Raw genomic sequence first — 20,664 nt, 5'->3', positions numbered from 1 at the left:
TCTAAAATAATATTTGCCAAACAAGCATGAATAGATTAACATTAATTTGTTGTGCATAAGATAGCAGCAAAACCTCTCATGTTCTACATCATGTTGCCCTTTCTAAAATAGAAGTTAAGTAAGTGATATTTTATAGAAAGGCTTGCCAAGCTTTCTGGGTGAAGAATGACTTAATGTTGAAATAAACATCAGAAAATGGCACTTCTCTCACAGTCAAAAAATAAATAATGAAAATAATTCAAAAAATAAAATGTATGCCATTTGAAAAGTGTAAGCAGCCCCATGACAGTGTTTACTCCTAAGCTTATGTGAATATCTGATTTTTCTTTGAGCAAATACTGATTTCATGGCTGTAACCATCTCCCTAAAAACTTTTGTTAAGAGTTTGGAATCTCAGGAGACCAAAAGAGAAATACAGGTCTTTGGCATGGCTGCCCTCTACTGACCCAGGATTCACCTTGTTTTAACAAAGTCCTTTCATGGAGTGTTAGTATCTGAAACTTCTGAGTCTTCCAAAATGTTGTATTCAGTAAAAACACCCAGGAAACAGTGTATTTTTTTTTTTTAAGTTTGAAATTCAACATATGAAATTATAGACAATTACTTATGTGATTCTTATTTGCATGTAGAAATGCAAAACATTTAAATAAGAAATAAGAATGTGAAAGTTAAAGAGATTGCCTCTAACGGAGTCTTATTTTCTCTCCACCTAGGCAATGTAAACATCCACTATATTTCACGAGAACTAAAAAGATTTACTCATCTTTGTCATTAACTAGTAGCTTTGGAAGCTTTGAATAATCACTTGTTTGGGATTGGAAAACATAGCCATGCTACTGATAAAAATCAAGGGGGACAAGCTTCAAAGACAGCAAACTTATCATGTGGCTGCTACCCTGAGAGAATGCAAAAAGTTTTGCATATATAAACAACAAGTAGTCCTGAGAAATGGTTTAAATGAAAGCACTATAATCCTGGACCAAGATATCATTTTATTAAAATTAGATTAGTATCATAAAGAACTGACTTAGAGCTTTGAAGGCAAAGAGAGTAACCTGCTTTTGAAAAGTGAGGATCACTTCCAAATGTCAGTCCAAGAGATGATTGATTAGATAGAGACAGAAATAGATATAGAGATAGGGATGGACATATGGTTGGGATTTTGCTTTGTCAAAGCTGTAGAAGTCTACAAAAATATAGTAATATAAATATCATAATAAGGTTGACTAGTAATCATTTTAGAGATTATACAAAGGATTGTATTTCCTATTGTTATAGAAGTGGATGCTGATACATAATGGGGGAGAGAGAGGCAAGGGAAGAATGGAGGAACGTTGGATTGTGAAGAGGGAAATGAGGAGTGGGAGGGAGGGGGGAAAGGAAATATAATGGAATGAGACAATCATCATTACCCTATGTACATGTATGATCACACAAACAGTGTGTCTCTACATCATGTACAACCAGAGAAATGAAGTTGTACCCCATTTGGGTACAATGAATCAAAAATAAATTTTATTTTAAGAAGAAAAGAAATGACAGGTTTGATTGGGAGCTATAAATGGGTGTTGATAAGTTGGAATCAAGAAGAAATAGGATCATGAAGACGATCAAGCATATCCAAACTTAAAAAGGCAATGGTACTGTCACGAACTGCCCACATGCTGCAGGAATATTTTAAAGAAGACTCCGTGATGCCAGACTTCCACTTGGATGGAGCATCTATTTTTATTGTCTTGGCCTCTCTTTAGAGGCAGTTACATCCCCTTTGGCAGTCCAGGGATTCAAGGACTCTTCATCATTTTCCAGGGACAGGTCTGTAATCCAGCAATAGCTGAACAATAAATTCCATCGCCAGCCAGAGTGAATTGTTAAGGGTAGGCATGTGATTCAAACCCAGCCAGTAAATTACACCAGATTTTTCCTGGAACAATTAGTAAGAGAGAGTTTTTCACAGGGACTGCTGGCTGTGAAGACAGGGTAGCTACATTTGCCATGACATGAAGAAAGTTGATGCAGAAAGCAAACTAAAACAAAGGAAAAAGAAGACTGGAAAATCCAATTCTAGTGAAATTAATTCAACTATTGAATCCAACGTCTCTGGAAGGTAATTGCCTAATCATATGTATCAATAGACGAATTTTACTGTTAATTTTTCTCTTATTTCATTGAGTTCGATTTCTCATTTAAAATGCAAAGATGACTAATAAAACATATTAAAATCAGAATTCATGAAGCCGCCTTGGAATATCTTTGTGAGGTTATGATCTTTTAAACTTTTAGGAAAAAAAAGTTCTCTCTTAACCACACTTTGTTTCACAAATTTGCCACACTGAATCTATAAATTGTGACCCATGCCCTGTTCCACTGAATACTCTTTAACATCATGTACTTTAATTACTTCCAGGTCAACTGTATTTGTCTCCAACCAGTTGTGTTCGTTCCAAATGTTGTTCATGTCATTTGTAGCCATATAGTAATCACCAATTTTAATCTGGTATTATAACAAAAAATTAATTTATATGAAAGAAATTAATTTACATCATGTTGCTATGAATGCTAAGATGAATTCCTTAGAAAGATGTAAAAATTAACTTGCAAAATAAAATAAAATACCCTAACTAGATGAAGGAAAGAGACTAAGAGACAGAAAAATTTTAATCTTCCAAGATTTTGTTTCTTGTCCTTTGATTAATTGATACTTGAATTCATAATGTACTAAACAATACAGGTTTCCATGCAGATCTATACACCAAGAGGACTTTTATCTTCCATCAAAACATGGGGAAATAGAATGTGCATAGCAAACATTTTAAATTAAAATGTTTATGCTACTTTTATGTCATTTTATATAATGCTCTGTTGTTTTCTCTTAACTAACCACCTTGTGATCCTAACATACCTATCATCTATAAATTTTTAGCCTCTAGAAGCTAGTGTGCCTAGAATTCAACTGAACTATGCGTACCCTTAGAAGTCTTCTCTTTAAGCTCCTCAATATCGATTTTAAACTTAATGAGAATAGGTACTATTTCTGGGACTTCACAGAGTTTGGGATTTCATACATTATAAGTGTTTTCTGATTGAGATTGCATTCATTTTCCTCATAACATGCTTTATGTCTAATCTCTGTGTGTGTGTATGAATGTATACACAAAATACTTTGCTAAAATAGTTTCCTAATAATATTAATAAAAACAATTTATAAATATTTTTAAATTGTATAAAACTATAATAGTATTGATCTTTTTGACATTATATTTTTAAAATGGCAAGGAGTGCTAACTTATGAATGATTGCTTTACATAAGTTCTCCACAGGCTAACATTCACCTAGTTAAATCAAGTGCGAAAGAGGCTAAGAAAACTCTTATTTCACTTTCGCTATTTTGTATTTTTCATATTTTTTTTCTCCATTTTTCAAGTTCTTCTTTTCCCTGTTTTTAATCCAAGATCAGGTATATGGTGTCAGGTTTAGAAAGAAAAAGGAAAGGAGGACAGAGATGCACATGATTGTACAGGTTGTTCACTGCACAAGGACACCAGGCTAATTAGTGTGACTAAAATCCAGTTTGTGACCAATCTCTGTGCTACATCTCCTGGTGACAGGGATGTCTGCCAAGAGACAGTAATATCTTTTTCTAATTTGCACTAAGGTGATATATGGACTGGGACAATTTCCAATTACACCTTGCTCTGTCACATACTTGCCCCAAGTTTTCAGTTCTCATCCTGATCTTTTGCAACAAACCAGGAACCCAATATTCTTTTGTTTGTTTGTTTGTTTTTGGTTTTGTCTTTGTTTTTTGGTACTGGGAATTGAACTCAGGGGCTGCTTAACCGCTGAACCACACCCCCAACCCTTTTTTTCTTTTATTGAGCCTCACTAAATTGCTGAGGCTGGCTTTGAACTTGCAATCCTCCTGCCTCAGCCTCCCAGCCTCTGAGATTACAGGTGTGCACCACCATGACCAGCTACCAATATTCTTTAGTGAATGTACAATTTAAATTCCCCTTAACCTATGGTTTCCTGTGAAGTGAATTTTAATCTAATTCAGAATTATGTGTACACAAAGGCTTACCATGTCATTTACATAAAGGTAAGGAAACTCTAAATGGATTTAAAAAAAGGGGGGGAGGGATGGAATGTTGTGAAGAGCTTTTTAGCCATATGTCTACTTCTTACTGTTATTATATAATAAGAAAAGTTCTGAAACTTCAAACAGTTTGGCATTCTTTTCTGAAAAAGAGAAAAAGGAAATTCTAGAAATTGCTCTGTGGTCTAACAAGGCTGTAGGGCCAGGGAAACCCTGCCGTGGGAGCAGAAGCAGGTAGTAAGTGCAGAAAGAGATGAAGGTAAGTTAGGCCCAAGGGCTCACAAAGACCAATAAATGGAATAAATAGAATGGGCACCTGACTTGAGTTTAAAAAATAAAGTTTCAAATTTTATGTGGCCTGGAGTCACAAAATTCCTACCCTTGCTAACAAACAGTCACCTGCTTTGGACTTTTCCTAACACCAGAAAATCTCCTGAAAAAAATCACATAAGGTAATGAAAAGAAGATTCATCTTCACATTAGCCAGTTCTGGATTTCAAATATGATATTTATTAAAAGTTATTATGGTTTGAATATGAGATACCTCCTGAAAAGCTCCTGTGTAGGAATACTCAGAGGTGAAATGGTTAGATTATAAGAGCTATAACCTCATCAGTGAATTAATCCACTTGATGGTCTACTGGGTGGTAACTGTAGGTAGGTGTGACTTGGCTGGAGATGGTAGGTCACTGGGGGCATACCCTTGAAGACTATATTTTGTGCCTGGCTCCTCTCTCTCCTTTCTTTCTTTCTCCAACCTCTCTCTCTCTCTCTCTCTCTCTCTCTCTCTCTCTCTCTCCTATGAGCTAAGCAGATTTCTTCCACCATACCCTTCTACCATGACGTTCTGCCTTACCTCAAGTCCAGAGCAATGGAGTCAGTTAATCATGGACTAAAACCTCTGAAACAGTGAACACAAAATAAACTTCTCCTCCTCTAGGTTGTTCTTGTCAAGTATTTTGATCACAGTAATGAAAAGCTAACACGAGAGTCTAATATTGGAAAGGTAAATTTTTAAGATTTAGTTTTCGCAAAAATTAAATTAATATTAATAAGAAATAAGGATTAGTGAAAAATATAGATGTTTTTATAAGTGAATGAGACAACAACTACATGGTAGTAATCAGAAAGATAATAGACAAAAGTCGAATGTTTTCCCTGATAAGTGGATGATGATATATAATGGGGGTGGTAAGTGAGAGAAGAATGGAGGAACTTTAGATTAATAGAAGAAAATGAGAGGGAAGGAGGTATGAAAAATGGTGAAATGAGACAGACATCATTACCCTATATACATGTATGATTACATGAATGGTATGAATCCACATCGTGTACAACCATAGAAAGGAAATGATGTACCCCATTTGTGTACAATGAATCAAAATGCAGTCTGTAAAAATAAATAAGTAAATAATTTAATGAAAAAAAAAGAAAGATGATAGAGTAGATGTTCAGTTAATGCAAATGTTTCTCTTTCTCTATTCACTGGGCAGTAAAGATGCCAATGCAGACTGAATTCCCATCTGTGCTGTTCAAGGGGTAGGGTTTTGGTGTGGGGTGGCAACCTGTTTTAGAAGCAGAGAACCATAATTTAAAATACCTCATCAGGTTTAAGGATAGCATGATTTAACATGGTCCTGTGCAGTGCACTAAAAACCCATGCAGTTCATATTACTTTCTTGGATTAGGGGAGTGATGTATATTTCCCATATATGACATAAAGGATACACATACATTATCAATACATATGATCTATTTGCAATTGGGGTCTGAAGTTTTGTGAAGTATCAAATTTATTATAAGAAAAGTATAGCAATGAAATTATCATCTTAACATCGAAATCAGATTTATAAAACAAATTAAAGATTTCTTTCTGAAACAAATTTTTACAAGATGCTTTTAAGTTCTAAATAATCTGATGTATGTAGGATATAACCTAACTTTCATAAATTCTACAATAGTTTTAGAAACAAGCATTACTTATAAGATGCATTAACTTCCATGAAGATTAAGATTGTGATAGCTTATATAGAATACTCAAATTCCAGGAGACTATTAGTCTAATATAGTTTATTTTAATATGAAAATAAAAATATTACATGTGAATACATTTTCACTTTATTTAAGATCTTATGTACACACACCACAAACACACACTCACAAATGCACCTATAAATGTGTGAGTCCAAAAATATTGGGGACATTTGAAGGTCAGAATTTTAAAAACCCATTTATAATGAATGACATGGTTTACTTCGCTACTCACTTCTTATATTCACTAAAATAACTTATAAAACAGCCATATAGTTCATCTTTATTGATAATTTTAAAAATTAGTATTATAAACCTGTTATACCAATGTTTTTGTCACTTCTCCTGTTTTTCAATATCCAAAAAGAGGGGTTGCATAAACTAAAACTATACCCTCTGTAATGACAGCCATTATCTACATGTCACTATTGATTGTTTAAAATGTGGCTGGAGATTTGCTGTAGGTGTAGAACACATACTAGATTTTTAAAAATTTGAAAACAAAAAGGAATATAAGTTTCTTATTGGTAATTTTACATGGATTACATATTGAAATTAGACATGGAGTAAATAAAATGTCTTATTAAACTTATTGTCATCTGTTTCTTTTTCACTTTTTTAAATGTAGCTACTAGAAAATTTGAAATTACATTCACCCTTTGAGTTATTTTTTTGTTGGAAAGCACTCTTCTACATGGATACATTCAAAATGCCATATATTATTGCATGATGATACTTTTTCACTTAGAGCCTGTTTTGTATTTTTAAATTGTATTTCTCTCTTTAGAGACATAAGGAATACAACATGAAGAAATTCATCATCATTGGTCATTGACAGTCTTACCAAGCTGCGGAGCCTGTGCCTCGACAATTGCAGTTCGCATCCCTGCTTCTCTGCTTCGTGTTGTGCCATTTGGTGAATGGAGCTCAGGATGGCTCCATTCACCAAAGGCGAAAGGAGCTCAGGATGGCTCCATTCACTCTGGTTTTCCTTGCTTTCACATTCTAAGGAGCTGAGCCTTAGAATTTTGAAGTAAATAAACAGAATCGCTTTTCTGTTTTCATTTCTTCCTTTCCCCCCCTTAAAATCTGTAACACGGCAACCTCTACATACCTAATGACAACTTCCTATTGAGGGTGCTGCCTGTTTTCTTAGCTCTCCAAATGAGAAGGAACCTTCCAAACAGAAAACAAACCCAAGAGCACGCACAGTCAAAATGATGGCGCAAACTGTCAAGACCACAGACTTACATAGGCATCCACCCAGGTGGGGGGTGGGGATGTTGTAAGGTAGTGTTCTATTCAAATTGCTTCTTAAATGCCTGGATTATTTTAGGTTGGTAGAAACCAAATTATATTGTAATTGTACTTATTTATTTATTCAATTATAATTAATAAATATTCATTATGTAATATCTAAGATATACAGAAAAGCAGAAAAATGCCATCAATGCTGTTAAGCAATAATAATCATTATCAAATGTTTATAACTAATATTAATTAGAGTATAAGAGGTAGCACTGAAATAGGTTCCACTATAAAATTTTTAGAAGTTATTTTTATTAAAATGAATGGCATTGAAAGTCATTGTAATATATTCAGATGGCTATATATTTTGGTTTATTTAGAAGAAATAAAATCAAATATATTTTCATACATTTTGTTTGCTTAAAGTATGAGAACATAGAATCATGCCATTTTATTTTCTAAATAAAGAAAAATGCAACTTTATTTTTAAATGTCAAGAGATAGAATGCCAAAATTGCATTTCATTTCATTTCATTACATAATTTTTGTCATGAAAAAATAAAAGAGGCAGTGATCATGTGTAGAAATAGACAAGGTAGTGGGAAGTGGCTTATTCTGTACAGAGCTTCAGTAGTTACCCGTGTTGGCTTATGAAAAGTTTTATTTACTCAAGCCGAATTTGAATAGATAAGTGTTCTATTATTAAAAGGTGTTTAATTGTATCCTATCTATTTCCAAGGGATTTGAATTAATTAAATAAATGTTTAATTCATTTAAATTTAATTACTATCTAGCAGCTAGAAATTATTTAAATCCGCAGTATTTTTCTTAACTTTACATAACAGTTTATCATATTGCTAATCTTTATTCCACTATTAAGAAAATTAGAGGGCTAAATCCTGAGTAAAAAATTAAACTATACACTTTCTACAAAGCACATATGGATAAATCTTACAGATTTAAATTTCTCTTTTGTACAACTGCAAAATCAGCTGGGAACAAAATCAGTGGTTTCATAGTGCATAATTGTATTAGTTTCCTATAGCTGCTATAACATACTGCTACAAACTAAGTAACTTTATAAAAATGACAGAAATTTACTGAATCCTAGTTCTGGAGACCAGATGTCTGAAGTCAAGTCTTAGTAAGGCCACAATGCTCCCAAGAACTGACTCTGTGTGTGGGTGCTGGGGGGACAGGGGGACAAATTCCTTTCCTTTTCTAGCTTCTAGTAGCTGCTGGCATGTCTTGGTGCTCCTGTGTTTGTGCCCACATCGCTCCGGCCCCTGCCTCTGTCTTCACATTGCTATACTTCTGATTGCTTTTCTGTCAAACCTCCTCTCATGTGATAGCACCCAGGGTCAACCTGATAATTCCTCCTCAAGATCCTTAATGTTTTCACAGTTGTTGCCCTGTAAGAAAGTAATCTGTCTCCTACCACCATATAAATTAATATTTCTAGATATGGGGAATAGGAGGTGAACATACCTCTGGGAAGTCATTTTTCTGCCTGTCATAATAGGAAAGGAAATAATCTAACCACAATATTTAATTTTTTATCTATCAAGCTGTTCACAGCTCTGCAGTTTCAATCATGTGTTTAATGTCTACTGAAAAAGAACATTTCCAAGCTGATCTTCTCAAGTTTCAAGTACGTTTAGGTTTTAATAGTAATGTATTTCATTTGTTTTTGACAAAATTTTCAGAATTTTACTTCTATAGTCTAGTAAAACCTAACAGTTTTAAATATTTTATCAACAAATATCCAGATTCACATATTTTACATATAGGCCAATAACTATAAAATAAAACAGAATTTCACAATACATACGTTAACAAAATATTATATTTTAGCCATAATATCTCTGGGGTAAATTATTAGAGTACCTATGAAGCAGTAGAAACTATTGTGAAATGATTAGATTTTACAGTCATCACACATTTCTATTACTAATTACTACTCTAGTAAGGAAGGTGTACTACCACCTCATAACAAAACAGTTAAGCAAAAAAGAAAGCGAATCTTGTAGGAACAAAAAGGAACAATTTTTTAAAAATTTATTTTATGTTATTTGTTCTAATTAGTTATACAAGACAGTAGAATGCATTTATACATTTGATAGACAATACATAAATAGAGTGTATCTCTCATGTTTCTGATTATACATGTAGCAGGATCACATCAGTCATGCAGTCATACATGAGGTAATAGTGTCTGTTTCACTCTACTATCATTCCTTCCCCCATACCCTTCATGCAAAAATACTGTAACATAGAAAGATCAACATAGAAATATTGAATTATAACTAAGTGATCATGACAAATAATATTTAGAAAGTAAAGTAATAGAAATGCATGCATTCTGCATTTGTGTCTTTAAACGATCACTATTACTATAAATCTTTTTAATAGTTAGAAATGCAAATTAAAGATGAAGCTGAAAAAGATGGTAAGTAGGGCCTTTAGCAGCCAGAGGAACATTTGCAGATGTCAACAACCAGAGGATTTTAATTTCAATGACCAAAAGGAGAAAAAAAAAATTTACACATTTTGGAGTAAGAACAAATTCAGACTCTCAATGGGAATTACAAATATCTATCCAGAGGGGAAAGTCAATGAGTCATTCAGAAAGCTATCTACAGCTTAAGCTCTGGGTAGGAAAAAGAGCAACTCTCCAGTGGTTATGTATAAATAATGGCCTATGTTCAGAAAAGACTCAGAGCCTAGACAGGATGGTCTGCAGTTAAATAATTCTGGAAAATACTAGAAAAATGTTTGTTCTACCTTTGTGGGTGATGGTTGAGAGTGCAGGTTCATTTCAACTCATGCTTCAGAATCCCTGCCTGCTGTCTGGGGGAAGTGTTTAGGCGGACATCCATAGACACGCATATCTGTGCTGCAATAACATTTTTGTTGAAATCTAAAGATCCAAAGTGTCCCCGACATGAACAGAGCACCAGCCAGTGGTGCTAAGGAACCCTGGAAATGTATTTGTAAATGTCTTTTCCCACATACCCTGGATAATTAAAATGCTTCTCACATTAATTTTTTTCCTAGCAGCATCATTGGGTTTTTGTACCTTTTGCCTGTACAGTACCAGAATGGACCCCTAACTGTTCTCATTTCAACCTACTTCCATCTTTCTTCTGTCTGGTTTGTTATTCCAAAACGTTTACTTTTTCAGGTCTCTCTCGTTATTCAAAAGCCTTTATTTTATACATTATCTATAAAATATGCCGAATCATATGAACATGACCTCTGAAATGTCTCATACTCTCAAAGGTTTTGTCCGTGCTCTCAGTGATCAGGAATAAGCCCCTGACTTATATTGTTTGATCAGTTGTCCTGAGTCAAGATCTGCAAACATATTACACTATTTTCCCTGCTTAGAATGATTACTCCCACTTACTCTCTAACCATGACCAGAAAATCCTCTCTCCCATTTAGTTTCTAATGTAGCTATTGAAAAATAACCTTTTAAATATATTGTGGTAGATAATGATATAAAAATTATTTTAATGGATGATATTTGTGACCTATTTCACTAATATTAAAATTCCACTCTTGCTTTTCTTTTTCAAATTGTTCCATCTCTGATGTAAAAAGAATCCTCATGATAATAAAAAAATCAGTTATTAAAATATTTTAAGTGATTTAACTATGCTATTTATCACCACAAAAGCAACCAGCATAATATTTCACATATAGTAGGTGTGCAATAAAAATATTCATTGGATAATATCCAATGAGGATATTCTGAAAAGTACTTATTCAGGAAGTATATTATCTTTGGTAATATGGATAACCAGGGCAGTTGGTTTTACAAAAGCCTTTTATCTAACTTAAATAGAAAGAAGTGGATTAGAAGGTGTTAGAAAGTTCCAGGAGTCTCAAAAAACTAAATTTCAATATTATAGGGCAAGAAGGTAATACTTCCAGTGGAAAAGTTCACTCACAATACAGAAATGGAGGAAACACATTCCTGCTGCTCTGTGCAATCTCACCACTTGTGATTCAAGAGCTGGGCCTGAAAACCAGCATGCTTGTCACCATGCTTCTAAGAGCTGATCTCTGACTTTCTCTAAATATGCTGTAAGAATAATTGATGGGCAGAATTCAGGCCATCGTCAAAATTAAAACTTTTACAAAGGATTTCAGAAGAAGGAGGCTTTAATTTTTCCAGCTTCTGCTGGCAAGTTAGAAGTGTTAGGAAGGGGCATTGATCAATAAAATCTGCAGTATTTAACATACTCAGAGGTTGTTTCTTACAGTAATAATGTTTATCTTTATAACTCTATAAGAAATTCAGTAAGTGGGGAATATACCTGAGTATACCTAAATTATATTTATCAGTGATAATTCAATTTCTCATTATTTTATATAATAGAAAGTTGTATATATAGCACGATTTAAATATAATGAATTAAAGTAAAACAATTATTTGTTGAAAGATTATCTACAAAATCTTTCGCTACTGGTGATTTAAAGAAAATAGACTTTTAGATATCCTTTAACTAATGTTTCCTTAACACCATGCTAATATTTGTCTTATTTAACATCATCTCAAATACAAATACAAATATCTGCTCATTTACAGAAAAAAGTTTGCTGATATTTCAGATGCAAAATAAAGATTGATCTCTTAGGGAAAAGAAACAGCTGTAGAAGCAAAATAGAGCTAGAAAAATTTCTTAATAATAAGTAAATTTTGTGAAATGAAGTCTAAGGAATGTCTCCAGCAACAGAGAACAACCTGGAAAAAGGCTTAGATGGAGTGGGGACAGGAGAAGCACTAATAAAATGTCCAGATGGCTCAAACAAGAATAGAAAGGAGAAAGATGACTGAAAGTAAAACCAACAGGTCACAGCAAAAATTCTGAAAGTCAAAGACAAGGATAAAATATTGAAACTAGCAAGAGAAAATCCTCATTGTGTATAGTTAAACCTATAAATGATTGCTAATTTTTCATCAGAAACAATAACTCTAGCTAGCAAATACTAAGGATAATAAATTCAAAACATGCAAACAAGAACTCTTACTACAAATCCTACACCTAGCAAAGGTTATCTTTTGAAAGTAAAGAAGAAATGCAATTCTGCTATATGTTTGTAGCATATACTCCTTAAAGAAATACTAAAGAAAATTCTTGAGGCTGAAAGCCAGCAACTCTGGATAGTATGGTAATTTGATCAAGAAAAATCAAAAAGTGTCACTAAAGGCAAGTATGTAATTAGAAATGCTATTTCTAGTTCTCTAACCCAATTTAAAGAGTGATAATATAAAATAGTGTGTATATAAGGTTGTAGGGCTGTGTAACATATAGATATGTATAATATCTGCCAATAACAGCATAGCATGGGAGATGGGACAACACTAAGGAGTAAATGAATGGGACTGGAAATGGTAAATAATAAGATATTAAATGTAACAGATATTATAAATAAGTATTTGATTACCTTTTTCTATTTGTTTAAAAGGTATGAAAGTTTATAAAATAATAGTGCACTGTTGATTTGCAATGTGTGTGTATATATGTATATATATACATACATAGATTGATGCAGTATTATAATATGTAGTACATAAAGAGGAAAATGGAAAGAGTTATATCAGTATATTTTTATATCTACCTGAAATTATGCTATTAAAAAAATTGAAAGCAATTTCAGCTTAGTTGAGACATATGTGCTAGATCCTAGAGTAATAATTAAGGAAGTAAAAAAATACAATTCAAATCATTAAAGAAAATAATATGTTACATTAGAAAATACTGACTTAATAAAAGAGTCCAGTAAAGGAGGAAGGAAGAGGAACAAAAAGACATCATAATCACAGGCATGCGATTACCGGCAACACCCCCCCCCCCCCCCCCCCCCCCCCCGCAACATCTGATTCTGGGATGCTTGAGTGTCCCTTGGGACTGTTTGATCCTCAGCAGAATTTGTTAATCTGTAAGAAACTGAGGTCAAAAAGGTGTTGGAATTTAAGAACCTAGTACTTCAAAATTTCTTTAGGTAGAGCTTTAAAATACATGTTCTGTGGCTAGTAAACATTCTACTTTTGATCTGCAGTAACTACTATTATTATCATCATTATTATCTTCACATATAGTCATTTAGAACTGAATTGATTGCTACTATTTTTTTCAGATTATCTGATTATCATGTTTGCCATGTCAAATTATATCTGAAGAAAAATGGAGTCTACCAACATGAGCAAGATTAAAATGAAAGAAAGACACAAATACTAAATGTTTGCTAAGTTAATTTACCATTTTTTAATACACATGATACATATAAGAACAGGTTGATTAACTAAGATAAGATGGTCGGTATTTTCCTGTCAGCAACATCTTGAAATATCGCCTGGGAAGACTTTGGATGTGATACAAACTGGAAAGGTCAAAATTACAAAGAACATTGTCTACATCCATGATAATCAGGTTCCCTGGGTGCATGAAGCAAAGAAGGAAGACTTAAGAAGTTAACAAAGGAAATAGATCCAGCCACAAGCTTTACTTATTTCAGAGATTTCAAATGATTAATCTGAAACTCTATTAAGCTTTAGAATAATTAACTAAATCCCTATGAAACTTGTCCAATATATATTCCTAAAATAAGATCAAAACACACATAATTATGTTTTGGAAATCATACTACAGTTAATTTTAAACCCAGATAATTAAAGTATGATTTGAGCTACAATCTATTTTTTTCTGGTAATAATTCAAAAATAAATCTTAAACAAAGTCAAGAAGTATTATATCTGTGGCTCCTCTTTGATATATCAAGCTTGTCACTATCATAAAAGAAAATTAGATTAGTTTGACAGGACTTATTTTTCACTAGGTATGTTTACTTATAAGAACCATAGTATTTCAACATTAAAAGGGGCTTTAATGATCAAGTGAAATTGCCATTCTTCTTTTAAAAGAAAAATGTTTTCTAAAACTGCATAAGTACCACACATCTATACGTTTAAAAATCAGTGAAAAAATATTTTTGACTTTTTAAATATAATCTCAGATTGTCTGATGCAACAGATAGTTTAACAAATACCACCATTACTTTCCAAGGAGGCATTTATCAAAAAGAAAAACTCTACATTTGTCTTAGTTACAATTATATGCCTAATAACGTTTTTAGCTATTTAATGTTAAATTTAAGTATTTTAGATTGAGAAACAGATTATTATTAGTATCCAAACATGTGCTTTTTAATCTATTTGGTTACTAATATAAGCATAATCTTAAATATTTCTTCCCTCTCTTTTAATCACCTTAAAATAGTAATGCAATAATATATTGAAAAGGCTGAGATATCATTTTTTTATATGAAATGACCCTGGAGGTAAGGCAAAAACCAAAGTTTGATATTTCTTATATATAGATGGAAACCTATAATAAATTCACACTATCCATATTTTTAAAAATTATTTCTATGCAATAAATATGCTAAATTTTGAAATGCTACATTCCCTTTTGTTATATGTCAGTTTACTACTTATCTTCCATATGTATTTTGACTAAAATTGACCTTATTAGGAAAAATATTTCATGAACAAAAACACAATATGAATATTCATTTTTTATAAGCAAGAGAAAATACATGTATGTGACTAAATACAGGTTAAATGCTATTCTTCAAAAGAATGATAGATGAAATATAAATGTAAGCACTGGAAGAAAATTTGGAACATAAGCTCACCAAATCTATAGTTCATTATAATATCCCTGTTCTTTGAACCATAAACTTGCCACTAATATTTACTGTTTTCCAGGTTAAAAAAAAAAATCCTCTGTCCCAAGCAAAGTTGAACCTCACTCTTTTGTTGAATAGTAACTCCTCTGAGGATATATTAACCAGAATTCATGACTTGTCAGTGAGTTATTTCTATTAGAATAGTCCCTGGAACTTGTAACTCAGACATTTTTTTTTTTTTTTTTTTTTTTTTTTTGATTACTAAGGATTAAACTTGGGAGCATTCCACCTCCAAGATACAGAAGATATAGCCTCAGCTTCCTGACCTTTTTTCTTATTCAGATGCATCTATAACTTGTGACCCTTCTGTCTCAGCCCACAAAGTAGCTGCAATTATAGGCATGTACCACGATGCCCAGTGAGATGCATTTTTTTTAGAACTTTAATCTCAAACAATTTAGAAAAATCCCTTACTACAATTATGCTTCTGTGGGCTTCGGGGAAAAGTATTTCTTTCAAAAGTTTCCTTTTCCATTAGAGTGAAGATACTAGCCCTTCCACTATTTGAGGAGAAGAAATTGGCAAGGTACAGTTCACTCTGTTCTTTGCAATTGTTTCTTGTGTGACCATAATGATTCCTTACTGAAGTAAACCCACAGCACTGATCCACCCCAGTCCTTCTGTCTTGGTATCTGTTGATCAGTTGGTTTTCACAGGTGGACAAACTGTGCATCAGGACTCTATGAACTTATGCTTTTTGTGTATATAAACCTGGGGAAATCCACACATCCTTGTTTTGCTAGATATTAAAGATGTAGACTCTCTAGTGCTATTTCCTCTTACCTAAGCCTTACTTATTCTCTGTGCAAGTGAACATCAATGATCTGAAAATCTGAATTCCAAAATACTCCAAAATTCAAGAAAATTCCACACTTGACATCAGATGACAAATTGCAATAAAACTACAGAGGCATTAAAATATCGTATTAAATTACCTACAGTTATGCATGAGGTATATATGAAATATAAATGAATTGTGTGTTTAGATTTGGGTCCCATCTCTAAAAATATCTCCTTATGATGTGTAAATATGTCATAATCTAAAAAAGATCTGAATCTGAAAAACTTCTTGTTCCAAGCATGGCGGCTAAGGATACCAACCTACAATTATTTTTTCCACCGATAATATATGTACAGCACAGATGTTAATTAGCTTCCTTTCTTCTTAAATATTTGTCCAATCAGGAGGAATAAATGACTGTAACCACCCATTGCATTTCTCCTTCACAGATTGACCCCTGTTTGTGACTGTCAGGTTGAGGCAAAAGGAGCAGTACTACCAGGGAATACAGAGGAATGTGGAGGTAAGGTTAGTTATGAAACCACTCCTCAAGTCAATGCAGCATCATTATCAACAGGACACAGATATAATCTAAATGCCCAAGTCAAAAGTAGTCACTGAGCAAATTAGAGAATACCTATACTAAGAAATATTATCTCAAAATGTTGAAAGTTCGAAGAATTACAAATTCCAATAATAAAATGTTATGTAAAGAAAATTATCTAAATTTGAATTAAACTCACCATGACCTGGAGGAAATTTTTTCCATTTAAGTAGTGGAATTAGCTCATATATGGATAAAGTAGGCCATTCCTTGTAATAAGGACACTTATGGATTAATTTCAACTTTTGTGTTTTTTCACATTTTATTTTTTCCTGAAAAAAAGGATGTTATTATCAAACTTCCAATATGAGGAAATTTAAAAACAAACAAAAAATAGCAAACTGACAAATGGCAGAAAAAGAAAAATAAAGACAATATAAAAGTAAGTTAGTTGTAAAATATATTTGAATTTTATTGGGCCATCATTCCATGACCACATTGCCAAATTGCAACATTAATCTCTAGACCTGCTTACTAAAATTATATTTTCCTATTTTTCCTTCATAGTAGTTTAATACTTGTATAAAAGTTAACATTATTTAAAGCCCTCTCATATTCAAAACTAAATTCAAAAGTCATATTTAATAATATCAACTACATGATAATCATATTAGGAAAACAGAAGGAGCAAAACTTTTTTTTTTTAAAGCCAGACACTCTGATAATTGAAATAAAACTGACACCAGGTATTTAGAATGAAGCTGAATTCTGAGAAAGTTATCTGTACCACTCATAATGGGACCACTATATCAAAAGAAATCCCCCTTCAGAGACCTAAAGTGAGAAGATAGATAACTCCGCATCTCCAACCAACATGGACCCCTAATTTGCCAGCACCCTATAGGACCTACTGGGGGCTAGAGCCTATCAAGAAAAGCTGGGATAGCAGGTTTAGTGAGACCTCCCATTGATTTCCAATGACCTCTGCTCATTTAGAACAGCTTTCTCTGACACCCAGGGAAAGAGAAATAGAAGAGAGAAAAATAAATTAGATTTGACTAGAAAAAATTAAATTATTAAATTTGCTAATTGAGTTACCTTAAAATTCCAGAAATAGGGGGTCAGAATTAAGTTGCAATTACCTATTCATGTAGCCCTGAGTTTGAACATCAATTGTAACTATGGAAAAGCATGTCAATTGCTCTAAAGTTAAAACTAAGATAGCCAGTAGAGACTTGGAAAGCAGTAATACTACAGTCTAATCATCTAATATTCTGGCACATGATATGTTGTTGATACCCAAAACACATATTTGATGAATGAATGAATGAATGAAGAGTTTGGAATTCATGAAAACCCAAAGGGCACTCAAAAATATAAGTAAAACAAATGCATAAAGATTCTTGTTTTCATCTCAACCACCCAAAACCAGCAGAAGCCGCTTAAGTGATGTTAATCAAATAGACATTTTTATGGCTTCCAGGTCAAGTCAAATATTCAAAAAATTAAAAGATGTGGGCATCATACCAATTTTAACTTCGCATATTCCTTTGCAGGGATTTTAAGAATTTCACAATTGTCTTCTGTCACCACTGACTGTATTTCTAATTCCTTCTCAGGTGTAACTTCCAGTGATCCAAAAGTACTCAATTGTCCCAGCTGTAAAGATACCAGAGAAAATTTAAGTTCTTTTAACACTTATTGACATAAAATGCCAAGGAGAGCGATAGGAATAATCTAGGTGAGTCTGAAAAAGGAATTGTAGCTCAAGCTGCAATTCTATGAAAGAAAGGACTCCTGATAGCCTTTGCATGGATGGGTCATACTTCTCTCCAATATCACTTCCCTATAGCAAGAATTTTTTTTTTTTATTTTTATTTTTTACTCTTCATCAGCATGAGGAAAATATCACAAGAAAAGATCTTCTTTTATTTTTTTCACTGGTTTATTTTAAGTGCCAGGATAATGGTTGGCACATAGTCACAATTCAATAAATACTTGAGCCTGGCATTGTGGTGCACACCTGAAATCCTAGCTACTCAGAAGACTGAGGAAAGAGGATTGCAAGTTGGAGGTCATTCTGAGCAATTTAGAAAGACTCTGTATTAAAAAAAAAAAAAAAAAAAAAAAAAAAAAAAAAAAAAAACTTGTGATGTAGCCCAGTGGAAGAGAATTTCCCAAGCATGTCTGAAATTCCGAGTTCAACTACCAGTACCACACATACATATAAAAAGAAAAAATAGATTAATATTTGAAGAAAGAATAAAGATAAATCACACACTTATATTCATGTTCTTTTTATTATTCTTCTGACAGAGAATTAATATCCAGAATACATAAATAACACACAGCAAAATAATAATCCAAACAATACACTGGCAAAAGAACTGAACAGACACTTCTTAAATAGTTACAAACACCCAATAAGAATATGAAAAAAATGGACAACATTTTAGCCATCATGGAAGTGCAAATCAAAACAACCTTGAGATTCCATTTCACCCTGGTGAGAATGTCATTCATCACAAATACAAATAATAAATGATGACAAGGATTTGCAGGTGGAAGGGGCAGAGGCCCCTTATAAACTGTTAGTGATAATGTAAATTATTATAGCTACCATGAAAATCAGTATGGGGGAGCCTCAAAAAACTAAAATAGAACTACTATGGGATCCAGCTATACCACTCCTAGATGTATACATTTGAAGAAATTAGTCATTTACTGAAGAGATATTTGCATACCCAAATTTTTCACAGTATAATTCAAAACAGCCAGGTATATAATCATCTTGGTGCCTATCAACAGATGAATGGACAAAGAAAATCTGGTATATATACACAATGGGGTTTATTCAGCCATAAAAAGAATGAAACCATGTCATTTTCAAGAAAGTGGATGGAACTGAATATCATAATGTTAAGTGAAATAAGGCACTCAGAATGACAATTTTTTTTTTTTTCTCACATGTGGAATCAAGGAAAAAGAAGATGTGAAAATAGAAGGGAGAATACAGACAGGAAGCAGGGGATCAGTGGGAGGTGGTAGGTCAGGGTAAGGATAGATCATGGAGGGTGGAAATGATCAAAATATATGATACGCAAGTAAGAATATTACAAAATAAAACCCACTACCTGTACAGCTAACATGAACTAATAAATAATTTTAATAGTCTTGCATATAATTTTTGTTCAAACTATAAATTTAATAATATAGAAATTAGAACATTGAGTGGAAAAAAGAAAATGAGAACAATGACAGAAAACAAAGAAGCGGTGAAGTGAGAGATATTTGCTTTAAGTATCACAAATATAGAGAGTAATACTGCAACTATCCAATAAAAACTAAAATTTGGCCAGGTGCAGTGGCACATGCCTGTAATCCCAGCGACTGGGGAGGCTGAGGCAGGAGAATCAGGAGTTCAAAGCCAGCCTCAGCAACTGCAAGGTGCTAAGAAACTCAGTGAGACCCTGTCTCTAAATAAAATACAAAATAGGACTGGGGATGTGACTCAGTGTTCAAGTGCCCCTGATTTCAATCCCTAGCACCCCCACAAAAAATACTCAAATTTGACACAGAGTAGGAAAAAAAAAAAGCAAATAATTACATGAAACAGTCAAAACTATTAAATCAATTTCAGGGTGAAAAGAACCTCACACAGAAAAGAAACTTCCTCATCCTCACTAGGAAACTGAAAAACGTAATGAAATGTCATAATGCCACACATTTTTATCTATTACATTGGAAATATTAGACTCTTCTGACCTTTGGAACTGGAAAATACTTTCATACATAACTCTGACATTGTAAAATATTTAAAACTGAGCTGCATAGTGGCACATGCCTGTAATCACAGCAACATGGGAGGCTGAGGCAGGAGGATCTCAAGTTCAAAGCCAGCCTCTGCAACTTAGCAAGGCCTTAAGCAACTTAGCGAGACCCTGTCTCAAAATCAAAATAAAAAGGGCTGGGATGTGGCTCAGTGGTTAAGTGCTCCTGATGTCAATCCTGGTTCAGGAAAACAAACAAACAAAAGCATCTTTAAAACTAGGTGGTTATCTCTAACTATATAATAAAATTTTAAAAATCTATGTAATATCCCATTGAGAAACCGCTCTCATAGGAATCTATCTTACAGAAATAAATGCATTTTAAGGATATATTTACAAAAAGTTTATTGTAGCCTCTTTTAGTGGCCCCTAA

At 33.1% G+C, this 20,664-nt stretch overlaps 1 protein-coding gene across 1 annotated transcript in view; it reads right to left on the bottom strand.

Moving 5' to 3' along the window:
• Positions 1 to 20,664, bottom strand: part of CNBD1 (cyclic nucleotide binding domain containing 1) — a gene marked incomplete at both ends in the record, with an annotated part of 341,848 nt that overhangs the window by 25,575 nt on the left and 295,609 nt on the right. The window contains 2 exons of the mRNA XM_079146622.1: positions 16,661 to 16,793; positions 17,989 to 18,120. Of these exons, the coding sequence (XP_079002748.1) occupies positions 16,661 to 16,793; positions 17,989 to 18,120 (265 nt within the window). The remainder of the gene's footprint in view (positions 1 to 16,660; positions 16,794 to 17,988; positions 18,121 to 20,664) is intronic.

Source organism: Sciurus vulgaris (genome assembly GCF_902686455.1).
Source record: "Sciurus vulgaris genome assembly, chromosome: 1".
Classification (NCBI taxonomy): domain Eukaryota; kingdom Metazoa; phylum Chordata; class Mammalia; order Rodentia; family Sciuridae; genus Sciurus; species Sciurus vulgaris.
Note: the sequence above shows the minus strand (reverse complement) of the source record. Positions and strands in the feature narration are given on the sequence as shown.